Source organism: Pezoporus occidentalis, unplaced genomic scaffold (assembly GCF_034315485.1).
Source record: "Pezoporus occidentalis ecotype Australia unplaced genomic scaffold, CSIRO_AGI_Poc_V1 ctg19, whole genome shotgun sequence".
In the NCBI taxonomy this organism is placed as follows: Eukaryota; Metazoa; Chordata; class Aves; order Psittaciformes; family Psittacidae; genus Pezoporus; species Pezoporus occidentalis.
In genome coordinates this window covers 12,801,864-12,817,366 of record NW_026913748.1, presented here as the reverse complement: position 1 = coordinate 12,817,366, position 15,503 = coordinate 12,801,864, and the positions used below count along the sequence as shown (strand labels likewise).

At 36.3% G+C, this 15,503-nt stretch overlaps 1 protein-coding gene across 1 annotated transcript in view; it reads left to right on the top strand.

The window, feature by feature from the left end:
* Positions 1-15,503, top strand: part of ETNK1 (ethanolamine kinase 1) — a 27,800-nt gene extending 12,297 nt beyond the window's left edge. Inside the window, exons 2-8 of the mRNA XM_062616854.1 lie at positions 832-1,091; positions 1,919-2,059; positions 3,561-3,703; positions 10,159-10,242; positions 11,492-11,652; positions 13,880-13,953; positions 15,124-15,503. Coding sequence (XP_062472838.1) covers positions 832-1,091; positions 1,919-2,059; positions 3,561-3,703; positions 10,159-10,242; positions 11,492-11,652; positions 13,880-13,953; positions 15,124-15,196 — 936 coding nt within the window. The 3' untranslated portion in view covers positions 15,197-15,503. The remainder of the gene's footprint in view (positions 1-831; positions 1,092-1,918; positions 2,060-3,560; positions 3,704-10,158; positions 10,243-11,491; positions 11,653-13,879; positions 13,954-15,123) is intronic.

Sequence of the window (15,503 nt, the reverse complement as noted above, 5' to 3'; positions counted from 1 at the left end):
CCCAACCTGTAGCTGTGCCTGGGATTGCTCCAACCCAGGCGTAGGACCTTGCACTTGTAATTTTTAAACTTCATAAGGTTGGCATCAGCCCACCTCACAAACGTGTCAAGGTCCCTCTGGATGGCATTCCTTCCCTCCAGGGTATCAACCGAGCCACACAACTTGATGTCATCGGCAAACTTGCTGAGGGCGCACTTGATCCCACTGTCCATGTAGCCGACAAAGATACTGATCAAATGTTGAATTGCTCTCGGTCAGTACCTCAAGGCTGGTGGGAGGATGATAACCACCAAACTTGGAACTGTTTGTGACCTGAGTCTTGCTTTTTAAAAGGAGTGAGTAGTTTAGAACTCCAGGAGTATCTGCACTAGTTGTGCACTGATCAGCAAATACTGAAATTCTGAAGTGCATCAAAATTATTTTTGATTTTGTGCGCCTATATTTATGACTTTTCATACTGGTTTGTTTGGGGCTTTAATTTACAGCTTTTTAAATCCATCATTTTCAGTGTAGTTGTGTGAAAATTCATTTTACAATACTAAACTTTCAGTTATGGCCTCTTTTATGTAGTATTTCTGTTGTTCACTGCAGCATGTTTTCTTTTTTTTTTCGTTCCTCTTTTCATGTGCTGTACCATGTCCCTAGCCAGGCATGGTAAAAATCCTTGCAATTTTCTTCACCATATTTCTGTATCATAAAGATTTCCTTTTTTAATACTCAACCTAGTAATCATCTGTTTTGTGAACAAAGGAACAGCACTGCATTCCTTTCTTACACATTGAATATACAGATGCAGATTTTAAGTTGCTTATGCATTATTTTTCTTTTCAGCTGTTCACAGATGGAATCACCAATAAATTAATTGGCTGCTACGTGGGTGACATAACAGATGATGTCGTTCTAGTTAGGATCTATGGAAATAAGACCGAGCTCTTAGTAGATCGAGATGAGGAAGTGAAGAGCTTTCGTGTATTACAGGCCCATGGCTGTGCACCTCAACTATACTGTACTTTCAATAATGGCCTGTGCTACGAGTTCATGCAGGGTGAAGCACTGGATCCAGAGCATGTATGCAATCCAGATATTTTCAGGTAAGCTTTCTATTTTTTAAAAAATTTAATTATTATTTCATTATTCAAGTCCTATGATGCATTTATGGTGTTCTGTCAGGTCTAAAGATCTCAAGTTTTACTAATATGAGCAGGGAAAAAATATATAAGCTTGCATTAAGTTGATGCTTCACACTCTTGACAGCTCACTGTCCTCTATAGTTATCGTGGTATTTCAGTGCTGAACAAATGATCCTTGCTGCCTCCCCAGAAGACTATATACTCATTAGAGGTTTGCTTATTGTATTTAATACCTGCACATCGCCATTATGGAGATCATTTAACATGGTGGAGTTGCAGGAGGCTGGACTTGTAAGGCAGATACTTCTAGCTCTAATATGTTCCTTTTGTGAATAGATTCAAAATAGTCTTCCATGCAATTTGCTAAACTATTAGCAGCGAATAGTGCCGATGTCTTAAGATTTTAGTTTTAGCATATATTCAATGTATTTAGTGTTTCCATGTATTCAGTATTCATGCTGAAATGTGTTTCCCTAAGGATGGCAGCTAATTTGAGTCAATTCTTCTAAAGAAAAGTGAGTTAGAATAAACTGAAAACACAGGTGATATATGCTATATACTATAGCAGAACTCCGGTGCCTCTCTCAAGTAGTGTGCTGTTAGTGACCTTTCCAGTCTTGAAAAGTGCTACTCTACAGCTGTGCTGCTATTCAGATTCCCTTGATGATTTTTTTTAAATATGTCTGTTAAACGTGTTGTAGTTATTTTCTGTTGTTGATAGGGGAAAATGCAGTAAAGACTGTCAGATGCATATTAAATACAATAAGCTGAACTTATTTTTTTTGTAGACTCATTGCCAGACAGCTTGCTAAAATCCATACTATTCATGCACACAATGGATGGATCCCTAAATCTAATCTGTGGCTGAAGATGGGGAAATATTTCTCTCTCATACCCACAGAATTTGCAGATGAAGAAGTAAATAAAAGGTAGGTATTTTATTTGGTTTCTTGAGTTGTTATTCTTTCTGGTGAGGGGTAGAAGAATATTTAACAACATTCTGTGGTAATGCAAGACACTTAACTCTGTCAAATGTTGAGTTTTGTCATACTCTTGTCTACTGAAGTCACTATGTACATATATCAGATAAGGAGAGTCTTCAATTTGTATATTGTGAATCTATACAGATAGCTCTTGGCTTGGTTGTACACTTAAATGGTGGTAGCTTTTTCTTTTTAAAGAGCCAATGTAAAATCATGTACTACTTCAGTCAGTTGTCTCAACAGTATTTGAGAGCCATTAGTCTGAAACTGAAACCTGTGTTCTGTGGTAAATACCAAAATCATGTTTCCTGGAGTTGCAGTAGTACTACTTGTTCCTTCTAACCTGTGCCTCTTAGCCATCCTGTATTTGTTTAGTTTAGGAATTTGTTCAGAACACGGTGATGTAAAAGTAAAGTTAATGAAAGGCTTTTTTTCACCTCCCAGGCTCTGATCCAGGGGACGAAAAGATCATTCGAGATGCGCACTCTCATAGAGTGTGAATGATTTTGTCACTGGAGCTTAAGAGTTTAATTACATTTTGGTTTTAGCATCTAGTGTAACTCTCAAGTTGTAAATAAAACTTTTTATTTTTTTTCCTTAGGAACTTAAAAAAATAAAGTATTTCTAAGGGTTCTAGTGTCAGTCACTGGAAGATTGGGATGAGAGGAATGGCAAAACTAGGAGCCATGTTTAACCTAAATAAAATTTCTGTGCTGCAAGCTTGATTTGAAGATAAGTTTCTCTGGGAGCGGAGCTCATATGTTTAAGTGAAAACTGTAATGTGGAAGTGTCTGTACACTTCATTAAACTTCATGTCACTTAGGAAGCAGATTCTAGCTTAAAAACATTCTTTGTGAAACTGGAAATCTGATGTCAGCTTCTTGCTGAATTCTGCATTGTAATTAAAGAATGCTCTAACAAAGTTGTGTTGTTGGTTTTTTTTTTTTCTTAAGAAAACTGAAAACTTCAGTTAATTGAAAAATCTAGAAGATAAAATGGCTATTTAATCACATTCCAATAGTTCTGTGGCTAGAACCAAAAATGAAAGTTTTATTTCCTCTGTATAAATACATATAATACTTCCTGTTGTGTATTCTTGTTGAAGGAAGTAATGTAATGTGAGCAAAAAAGCTGATAAAATCCATGCCATAACCCCTTCAATCTTTGCTCCTTTAAAATGCGCAGGATTGTATTCAGGTTGTACTCCTGACTTTTTGTCATGTTTACAGCACAGAATTTTCAGAGAGTTGGGGCTTTTGGTGGGAGGAAGGGGGAAATAATCATTTGACTGCTGTTCTGCCAGGGGCAAGAGTGCCTTGGTTTCAGAGAAGGTATATTGAACTATTTTCATCTAGACTGTTGCTGCAGGTAAGTTATTTCATTACAAATGCTTGGTGTGGAGCAACTGTGATAAATACTAAGTCTCAAACTTCTTATACCTGGAAAGGTTTCTAAGTGACATTCCAAGTCCTCAAGTTCTTCAGGAAGAGATGGCCTGGATGAAGGAAAGACTGTCAAATTTGGGATCACCAGTGGTACTCTGTCACAATGACCTGTTGTGTAAGAATATTATTTACAACAAGAAAAGAGGTAGGTGTTGAACTAAACAGTAAGTAGTGAATAGCTTTGATTATGCTGTAGTTGTATTTGCTACGTCAGTGGTGTTGTTTTACTGACTTGTTCAAATGAACTCAGTTTGAGCTTTTGAGACCCGATATAATGGTAGTGGTATCTGTGCAAATGCTTAATTAACTAATTCTCATCTGTATGTTCTCTACAGAGGAAGAGTGTTGGCATTCCTTTTCTTTAATCAATTAATTTATTAATCTGCCTGTGTGACTTGACTTCAGAGTACATAATGTTCATGTTAATTTTATTCCAGTTGTGTAGTGTTTTTAGGAAGAAAAAATAATCATACCAGCATAGAAAATAGCCTGAAGACCTTATCTCCTTTAATACGTGTATTGTTCTGGTTTGTGATTATGGGAAGACAGTTTCATAATGAAGTATCTTAGTGATACTTAAATTGTGTCACTGAACATAGTATTATTTTTTGCATAAGGAACATAGGCATCTTGAAGATTTCTTTTGTAATTACATACTTTATTTGAACAGTTGTAGGCAATACATGTCTTGGCAAAGAAATTATTTTTGCTTTTATTCTAATAAACGTAACTCATAATTCATGTTATTTAAAATTGCCTTCATTATAATTTACAAAATTTCTGTATAAACCTGGTTTCTTTTATTTCTTTTAGTGGTTTGAGGTTCGGTTACTAAATGAATTGATTAAAGGCAAACTTGTGATACTAAAATGGCCATTGTGTAGTTAGAATGCACAGCTTTCCTCCTATTTCAAATACCGGAGCTCAGCTGAGTACAACAAATTTAACAAATTAGATCAAGATTTTACTTTAAAGTGGGGATGCCATTCCTTCTAGTACCTTCATATTAGTTTGTGACAGTTTAGTGAAATTGTTGGTGTGGAAGACCAAAGTGCATGAAGTAAATGACTGAATGGAAATGAAGTTTATCAGTCATTGTTGGTCTTTGACATCTTAAGCTTATGCACCGTAAGTTCTGAATACAAACCAATACAAAGATGCTGGAGTTGTTTCTAGTGCGAAAACTGGCTGTGTATGTATAACCAGTTTCTGCATCAGATAGCACTGAATGCATGTGAATTGAGAAAATAAACTCAGTGGTTTGAATACAAGTTTCCCTCTGTGTAATACCACTTGTGGAGGGAATTCTTGGAGCTTCTGGTTTATAGGTGTATGCATACGTATGTGTGTATATATACAATGCTATTAACATAAATCTTAAATTCTGAGACTTCAGTACCAAACTTCAGTGGGTTTACTTAGTTTCAATGATGGGTTATAGTTCTGCTTAAATAAGTAGGGGAAACATGGAAGGCAAAAAAAACATCAATTTGTGGTCTTGCAGACATTGGAGTTGTGATTTTGCAGTACCAAAAATGGTTGGGGTTTTTTTTGTTTGTTTGTTCTGTGCCTTTTTTTTACTCTGGGTTTTTTCAGTACTGAAACTGTCTTGAGTTTTAGCATTCCAGAACAGACCCAATGAGATAAAAGTGATTTTTTTATAGTAATTTTTCATAGTAAAACCATGCTGCAAAAAAATAAAGGAGGAATTCTTTTAAAAGGTTCATATTGTGATCAGTAGGCTTGAAGTTCTTACCTTAAAAACAAATGCTATATGCTTCTCTTTTTGTAAACAGAATGAAGGAAAAAAAAACCCAATGCCAGCAGTGCATCACTTATGAGCAATCCTACAATAACAAGTGTGTGAGTGCTTAGTGTTTGGGGGCAGGGTGGGGAGGAGGAGGAGGTATGTGAACTGCTTTGGCTTCAAGCTGGTTATAAACAGTTTGGGGGGGGACTTGAAAATATGAAATAAATATATCAAACTAGGTTTGAATGTTGCAAGTGTACTGTATTGTAAAACTTTTGCAGTCTGGGTGCAGCAGGTACTGTTTTCATAGTAACCAAACCTCAATGCCATATGTAGAAAGAATAATTTTTCATTTGAAAGCTGTTTCTTAATAGTGTACTTGCTACAGAGCAAAAAAAAAAGTATCAGTCTTGGAGCATGAATTTTAGAAGTAGAAGCTGTAAATAAATGTATTGCTGGAATTCTGTGTAGCAGAGCAAAAGCTTTTATTTGTATGCAAATAATTTTGCAAGAACACAAAACAGAATCTTTAAAGATGCGCTTCATTAGGAATGGCATCAAACTGTATTAAGGTAGTTAACAGCTTTGGTGATGCTGTACTCTTGCTAAATTTGTTCTCCCATCTACAAAGGCTTCTGTGTATTAAAAAGACCTTGGTGACCCTAAAGTAGAATTAAAAGAGAGAAATGGTCTTTGTAAGATTAACTACTTTTTTCTTCTCAGTAAAGTTCATGCAAAGCTGGTAGTGCTCATTTGGCTTTTCAGAAGCTGGCACAAACAAAATTTATTAGTTTTAGAAACACTCTATCACGTTGTTTGTGAATGCTTGATTTGAACATTTACTGAGAGGGGTGTGTGTGTGTGGTTAAGCTACAGACTAGCAACAGATACTAACACACCTGTACAAGGTAGTTAGAATGATTATGGCTTGTCCCAGTGCTTTGCTTTAGACTTTTCTCTGCAGTAAATTAGTCTTAAGTTTTCAGACTTGAAAGAAAAATTGTAGTTGTGCCACATACTGTTTTTAAGAAGAATCAGTCTCAGGCTCTTAAATTTTATTTATGAGACTGGAATAGCACGTTGAGTGCTAGCTTCATTTAGTGGAGTTTCACTCATCTGATTTCAATTTGCTCATGCTGTGGCTGAGAACTGTCTTGCTGTTTTGTTAATGTCTGTTTTCAGTCACTCAGGATATGAAAATTTGTGAGTGTTATTTTACGTAACTCATAATTATCAGTGTAATCTAATCTTTGAAGGATATAACTTGGAGATTCATGTTGGTTTTAATTACAACTGGGACATCAAGATAGTCAAAATATGCTTGGTGCTTGGTACTGCTTATTTATAGACCGTATGTTCTGATGCTCTTAAAGTTTGGGTTGTTTTTTTTCCAGTGTGACCTGAGAGTTTCCAAAAATATCTGCTGTTTTAAGAGTATTCAAATATTTGCTATTCAGTAAGACCAAGTGTCAGAATTTTTGTCTGTATGTGTATGTGCTCTTTTTGAATGTATTAAAATCACCTGCCAGGAAGTTAAGTGTGAAGGTTGATGGCTAGTTTTGTTATGTTTATTCCCTCTGCCTACCCAATGTTTTCTATGATCTTTGGTAGGAGTCTGTGGGTGCTCAGTGCTTCTGAAGACTGAGGTATGTTTAAGGCTTCTGGTTTTGATCTAAAAACCTGTTTTGTTTTGCAAAGCTAAAGTGGGTATTTAGACCTAAAATTATTCTTTGGGTATGTGACCCCTTTGTGAATTTTCACATGTGTTCATAGCATAGATCATTATCTTTACTGAAGCTGTTTTCTAGGGCCCCAGTGGCTCACCTGATGAACAGGATGGGAGAGAACTCAGGATACGTCATTCTGCTGTGGTAACTACAGCTAGGACTTGCACATTGAAAGTGTTTATCTTGTTTAAATCATTGAAAGTGAAGAGCAGCCAGAAGGTGTCATTGTTCTCTTACTTTTCAGATTCCTGAGATCATCTAGCAGATGTGCTATTGGCTGCCACTTGATCTGTTTAAAAAACTAATTTTGGGTACATGGATACATGTATTCTGTTTTGTATCTTTACATGGTTTTTGTAGATTACATTGCATGTTGCCTATGCTAGGAGACCTCTGGAAGAAAGGAACATGTTTCAGCTTGAAATACTCAATACTCTTGCTATCTCTAGTCCTACTGATAACAGTAGTTTCTTCAGAGAGATAATAGAGCTCAGTTTTAAATCACATCTCACTTCAATAAAACACAAATGCACTTAGAATAGTGTCTCTTGTTGGTCTGTGTGCTTCCGGTGATATGGTGGGATGTACAAGTTCTGTGTACTTAATAGAAACTTCAAAACAAAAGCTAGCTGTTTAACTACTAATCTAAGCCATATCTTTTAGGAGTGACTTTTCTATGTTAAATCTTGTATCTTAAATTGCAGTTTAATCTTTTAACTGTGTTAAATCTTAAAAATAACCTCTAATACCCTGGATATTTAAACAATGCGAAGCTGCTTCTGCTTCTAAAACAAGAGAGCTGGGACATGTATGCATTATGCTTTTATGAAGTAGACTATATATTATAGCAAACTTTAAAGTTTTTGCTTTCTTTATTTCACAGATAGAACTGTGCTTTTTTTTTATTTTGAGCCTTCATGCAAAAATTAAATGTAAGGTTGAGTTCCACAGTAGCACAAGTCTAAAAGAACAGTAAAAATGCAGGACTTTTCACTGAACTTTTGTCATGTCAAATGAGTTTGCCAGATTTTCATCTGCTACAGATTAGGCATGCCGCAGTTACTGCCTTGTGGAGCCATGCACTGTGCTACTTGTGCACTGACTGAAGGCTTATCCTATCACTTTTTCACAAGCATTTATTTCTCCATACAAGAGTGCCTAGTAACAACATCACCTCTATGTAATATCATTTATATCTGGAAGTAAGTTTTAAATGTTACCTGTACCTAAGAGTAGCACATAAGTATGTTCAGGATGAAATTTGCACATGAAATATTGAAGTTTTTCTTGTGTTGGTATTTTTCAAGTAGACTTTTACTTGTGGTTGTATTTTGTGTGAGGGAGGAAGAAAAATACCCCTGTAAATACAATAAACATAAAATATTCAGGGGTTCAGGAGATCAGTAGTGTAGCAGAATACTGACCAGGGTTGGGCTTTATATTTTGACTTGCTTGTAGCTTGCAGGAGTTTCTTCTTAAAAGTACTGCTGAAGAACCAGTGAGAAGCACAAGCATATGGATGTCAAGCAGTGGCAGAAGTTAAGCTGTGGCATTATTCTAAGATCTTGTTGCCGCTGGTGTAAAATTTCTTGTCCCTTCAGTTTCGGAAAACCTAAATTTTGCGTTGCCAAAAAGATTTCCGTGGGAGGAGCTTGCCACTTTCCAGGCCTCTTTCATGTTGGCTTGTTAGAGCCTAAAAGGTTTAACCTCATAACCTTTAGTAAGCAGTCCTCCTTTACTGTGTGAGTAAGGGTAAACTCTGACTTGGGAGGACTGTGATTAAATGATTCTTTTTTTTTCTTTTTTTTTTTGTGTGTGTGTTCTGTGGTTCCACTTCCATTATAAGTGCTTAAATGAGAAGTTTTATCCATCTGGAAGACATTAGTGTGTTAGTATTTCAAATATGGTAAAGATGAACTGTGTAGGAAGGAACACTTTTAACAAAGTTGTTCTGTGATAACTCAGGACGTTTATTTGGCAAAACTGGTATTTGATATGTGTGATACCCATAAACCTTAAGGAGAGGGCAGTATATTGGATGCTTAGAATTCTTAGTCTAGGAAACATTAATTACTCTTGATTTTTTTTTTTTTTTTTTTTGACCTGGAATTCTGAAAGCTAGCATTTTTTAAGTCATGCCAAGATTGTTCATTGTAATATGAGGAATATGGCTTTATTGAGTAAATACATAGGTAGTTGTCAAAAGAATGGGTACAGAGAGAGAGAAAGGTGCAACTAAAAATTGCCCATTTCAGCATAGCAGTTGGAAATGTAAGATTTTAATTTTTAATGTTCTAATGCAAAGAGCTCTTAACTCATTGCTTCCTTGTCTGATGTTTTTAATAATTTTGTTGGTTTCCTTTCAAATACAAGAGCTGTAGTTTTACCTAATTTATCTTGTTAATGCTTTGTTTCATGTGCTGTAAATGTTCTTGAGCAGCTTCAATGCTGTGTTACCCTGAGTGAAGCATTTTCTTCAGCTTCACTACATGTAAACGTAATATGTGAAACATTTGGGGCTGTTTGCTGCTTTAACAGCCCTTGTTTACATAGGAGTACATAGTTTCATAGTTTTGAGGACTTGAGGAGCCTGATGGTTTCTTCAGAGTAGTTTAAGTCAGTTAAAAAAAGCAATGATTAAGAATGGTCTTGCTTTGTAAGTGCAGTTGGAGAAAGCAGGAAATATCAACATGGTGTGATGTGTTAGTCCACTGTGGTTACACACTTTTGTGAGAATAAACAGGACTGTTCTTTTAAGTCAGGGAAAAATTGATGTGCTATTTCTACATAAAGTTTAAATAGAAGATCCTCTACTGTATTTCTTATTTTAAAGGTAGAGGATGCCCTCATGTGGTAGAAGTTAAAATTGAAACTCTGCTATTCAGAGTTAAGAAACAGAACTATAAGCTCTAAGTAATTATTTAAGAGCTTTCTTGAATGAATATTCATGGAAGTCTTAATATAAAAATCACAGCCTTACCCTGAAATGTCTCAGTGCACACAACTGGGCACAACTATGGGTGTGTTCTGCTTCTCTGCAAAACTTCAAAGGACAACAAAGGATTAGGGCTATGACTTCATTTGACATGGACTCTGATGTTGCTAATGTTGTGTCTCACATAGGTGATGTGCAGTTCATAGACTATGAGTACTCTGGATACAACTACCTGGCTTATGACATTGGAAATCACTTCAATGAATTTGCAGGTAAAAGTGGATTTCTGAGGTAAAGGTAAACTGATTTCATTAAAAAAAAATATCCAAAACCAAGCAACCCCAGTCAAACAATAAACGAAACAAGAACTGAAACAAAACCCAAACAGAAACCCCACCAACAAACCCTAATGCTTGCACATTCGCTTTTTCCCTATCTAGATACATGATGGTATCAAGATGTGTTAATATCTCATCTTGCAGGCCAGTTATGCCCTTCCTTTGCAGCTCTACTAAGCTAGAAAAGGGAATATCATGTCCTAAGTTTATTTAGTAGTTAGATACAGAACTCACAGCTTTGACAATATCCTCCTGTGAAATGACACAGCAGAGACAGCCTACTGTAATGAAATACTGTGAATGCATCCCTTGCAGCAGTGTATATTGAGAATGTACTGTGTGGTTCTACAGTTGCAAATGGCAGGCTCATGTGGCTTTGCCTGTGCTTCTTTGCCTATGAAGAACAGTTGTGCTTCACCTCTGCTACTCTCTATGCATCCAGTAAAAATCAGATTATAAATTTTTTTTTAAAGCTAAATATAAGTGGATCTGACACAGTAAAGAGTTTAGATATGAGGGAATTGCACTCTTCGTAAAAGTAAGACTTAAGAAGAATTTCACATCCTTTGGGAATCATAGCTAGTGGGAGTGGACTGTGACCCAGGTTTGACTTGTGGCAAGACTCCATATGATCTGTGACTGTCTCTAGTATAGGAAGAAAAATAGGTCAGAAGGAGTGGTTATGGAGATAAAACTTGTAACTACACTAATAGTTTGTGCAGGAGAGGTAGACATCTAATACATTTTTCTCAAATATGAGCCTAGTTGGTGACAGTGTATATACATCTGGATTCAGCCTTGGATATTGTTGCATGCAAGTCCCTTTTCCTATGAAATGTAATTTGTCTGACATGTTTGGGATGCCTTTTATTTCATAATGCAAATACTTTCTGTTGAGGCTTCTCTCTAAAGCCAGAATTGTCGAATCTCCAAATAGAAGTAGACTACATATGTGGCTGAAAACATGTACAGCGCAAATCTTTCTGCTATGTTGAATGCTCTCATTTGTGTGTGAGAAATTCGTGCCAACATGTAACTGATAGATCAAAGTAAAAATATTTATGCTTATCGATACGAATCTGTGTGTTTGGGGCTGGGGGAGGAGGAAGTAGTCCAGTAATGTGATTGTAGTCTCATTACTGAGATACCATAAGGTTCTAATAGGTATTTTTTCTTTCTCTAGGGGTAAATGAGGTAGACTACAGCCTTTATCCTAACAGAAAATTACAGGAACAATGGCTCAGATCTTACCTTGAGGCCTACAAAGAATATAAAGGGTTTGGCACAGAAGTCAGTGAAAAAGAAGTTGAAGTTCTATATGTCCAAGTCAATCAGTTTGCACTGGTAAGTAACAAACGATTAGAATATTTAATACTGTAGAGAAGGCTGCTATTCTATAAGGAAATGTAATTTCCATTTTTTTTTTGAGCACTGTATCGTGTAAAGGAAAAACTTTCTTAGTGTGTTCTATGGAAAGTTTCTGCTGTGTTTGTTAAAACTTCTCTGTAGAATATTCCTAGTGAAAGAGCCAGTGAGCATTCAGAAAATGAGAAGATGGGCTTTTATTGAATATTTCCATTGGCTGGCTATTGGTCTGGCAAGTTCCCTGAGTTGGCTAGAGCTTATGACCTTTTTTCTTGACAGCAAGGTAGTGCTTCATAAAGACCTATAAATCTTCCAACTTTAAAAAGCCTTTTTTAAAATAAGATAAAATTTTGTTATACTAGGAGATATTGTGTTTTAACTGTATTTTCCATTTTAAATACAGATAACTATATAACTCTAAAGTCTTTCAGTACTGCCATAACTTCACTTGCCTGCAGTGTCTTGGCAAGCAGGGAGTTGCTTTCAGATTTGGTTTTGGTCACCTTACTGATTTCAATTGTAGCAAAGTGCTTCTGCGGTTCCTCAGAAGTCGAACAGGCATAGCACTGGGCCTTTGAATGTCCCAATTATGTATACTTCTAGAAGCAATCTTTTGTTTAATTTTTTTTTTTTCAAATTTTCATCTCTGTGGTTTCTGAAGATCCTTTACAGGTTCACATTATTTTTCTTGTTTTCCTCCCTGCAAAACAAGATCAAGGCTAGATGGATGTGATGGGAAATGGTACAGTTGCCCAATAGCTCGATCGCTTTTTCTCTTGAAGAGTAACATGCCAAACTAGTCACAGGAGGACTAAGGCTAAGAAGCCAGTTTGGCCTTATTTCAGTCCTCTAATTAATCCAGGCACACCGTTGCTACTGTATTACCTTCCGTTTTCTGGTAAAAGCTAATGATTGCAGTGAGGAAATGCAGTTCACGCTCTAGAAAGATGATTATTAAACAAGTCCTTAAAAATAATAGCTTGTTTGCTGTTACTCTTTAAAAATATCAACTATTACTGTTGAATTCAGCTGTCCCATTCACTTAGGAAAGTTGGATATGCTATTAAGTAGGTTGGTTGTCTGTTTAAAAATATATACCATTGCTTTGTCAGTTTTGAACTATGGTTATACTACTGTTTAAGAGGTTAAAGTTGTGTTTAGAGAACCGTTAAAAGACCTGCCTTTGGACCACACATGATGTGCAAATACTGCCAAATGCTCTTGTGTCAGTTAATGTGGGAAACTTTGTTAAGAGAAAGCTCAAATTAAAGTGAATGGATGCTGGTGTAAGATGCCAAGCTGCTTGCTGTCAGATAAAGCTCTCTAGAGGTACAGGATAGATTCACATGTACATACAGTAGTTGATATTTCAAGGTGTTTCCAGGTGTGTGTGCATGCGTCTTCTACACTTCTGGTAAAGTGTTAACATGCAAGCTTCAGGAAGCAATTTAGGTAATTACTGTGAGCAGCTGTTTACTGAACAGAAGTCTGAAGTAACAATTTGTAACCTGGGTGGTCCAATGTCTTCCACAAGGAGACTATCTATCAAGCCAGTGTGTGTATTTATTCATCTGAAGTATACTAACAAACATATTAATGTAATTTATATTTTCAATCTGAAACTGAGCATAGGCCTCCAGGCTACTTATCTGCACTCATAATGGAAGCAAGTTTGGAACAGAGGAGAAATGTATGATGTAAATGCTGATGAGTCAGAAGCTCTCTTACATAGCTACAGATCATATCTCTTTGTCTAAGTCAGTAATGAAAGTGAGTTGTAGTTCTGATGACCTAAGGGTTGTATTCAAAGATTCAAAAGGATTTTCATATTCTCACTGGAGCTGAATACATGTCAAATAATGTATATTTAAATAGCAGCAGCAGGAATGATAGCTGTATTTGTGTGGTTTTTCTAATGTAGTGTATATAGTTGTACAATAGCCTACTTAATGTTGCATTTATGAAATAGGCTATCAATTATTTTTCCTGAAAATGACACATGGAGAGTCAGGAGGCCAATGGACTTATTCCTCCAATTGGCAGTAATTGTTTCTTAATACTTTGCCAAACTCTTTGATGAAGAAGTATCAAATAACTTTAAAAAAAGATTGATTTTGAGACTTTTTACGGATAACTTTCAATGTGAGAATATGCTTACATGTTGGATTTTAATAACATCTTTCACAAATATTTTTTTTCATTTCAGGCTTCCCACTTCTTTTGGGGTCTGTGGGCTTTAATTCAAGCCAAATATTCCACCATTGACTTTGATTTTCTAGGGTAAGCGTGCTTGCTACATATAACCATAGAATACTTGAGGCTGGGAGGTATGTGTGGGGCCACCTAGTCCAGCACTCCAGCTACCAGAAGCTGTAAGGTCTGAGCAACAGACTTGATCAATGTGACCAGACTATAACTCTTAAAAATTAAGAGAAAACAAGACAGTAAAAGCTAGCTGTGCTTTTTGTCACTGAAAGTTCTCTAAATTGGTATGTGCCTCTGGGCTACAACACATGGTGTAGCAAGGCAAGGGACATAATGGAGGAGCAAATGCTTTTGGGCACTGAGCATTATTTGTTAGAGAGACAAAAGTGTAAAAGCAAAGTGGTCAGTGCACTGTCCTATGGCAGACACAAGACCTACGTTTCCAATTGCAAGAGTCAAGAAACGGGGCTCTTGTACAAAACTGCTCGTCTGTACTACTTATTGCCTGGAATGTTGATCTTGGAAATTTTGAATATTTTTTAAAGGGTCTTTATAATGCCAATGAATGTGAAGTTTTATTTCCTGAGATGCTGGTGGTAGCCACTAGGTAGATGTGTGTCTTGGGCTTTTTTTTAAATAGTCTTTCATGACCACAAGCAGATGGATTCATCTCTCTACTGAGTACTGGGCAAGGTGATAAAATAAATGATTTAGCTTGGTATAAGATCCCACTTCAAAATCTTTTGCACTGACTAACCCAGTTTATTAGGCTTAGTTGTGCTATTTTGTAATTGGGACAAATGTGAATTTGTGCTTGTGATCAGTTATTCTCAAGTATAAGTACTTGTCACCGCTAGATGGCAAAACAACCCAAGCTAAAGCAGAGGTGGTAGAGCCCAAAAGCTTGTCAGTTTAAAGTGATTTTTTGCAATAATCAAGATCAGAATTATCTGGAATTGCAGTTGTCAGTTGTTGAGCAGTCTATTAAGAACTATTAAATGGGAAAGCACTGCCTTTGATAACTCTGGCACAGCATCTGTTTTGCAAGCTGCAGCAAGGTGGACCAGGGGTGGTGGTGAGGAAGTACCATAATATGCTTGCTGCGTTCTTAATTTCTTCGTTTGGCAGCTGCTACAGGTTAGTGTTGGAAACAGGGTACTGGGTAGTAGGTGGACTTCTGACTAGTCCTAGCTATCATGTAAGGAGTTACCTGCTCTTAACTTCAATCTCTCTCCCTTTAAATAGGTATGCGATTGTTCGCTTTAACCAGTATTTCAAAATGAAGCTGGAGGTCATGACATTAACTCTTCCTGAATAATGAAGAGGAAGGAACTTACCAAGTGGATAGAGAACCCCTGAATCTTTTCTAAGAACAGATACTGGAAAAAAGCTAAACATTTGTTGAAGTTCTGTTAATGCTCACTTCGTTGTTTTTGCTTTATAAATAATGCCTCTAAACAGTCCTTCAATGTTAAATTTAATATGAAGAGCATACGTACTGCTGTTGATATAAAATGGATTAGAAACTTGCTAAATCTATGAAAAGTTGTAGAAATGGCAATTTAATCCTTTGTAATTTAACATGTTGTATGTGAATTATTTATTATAAGTTTAACATGATTCCA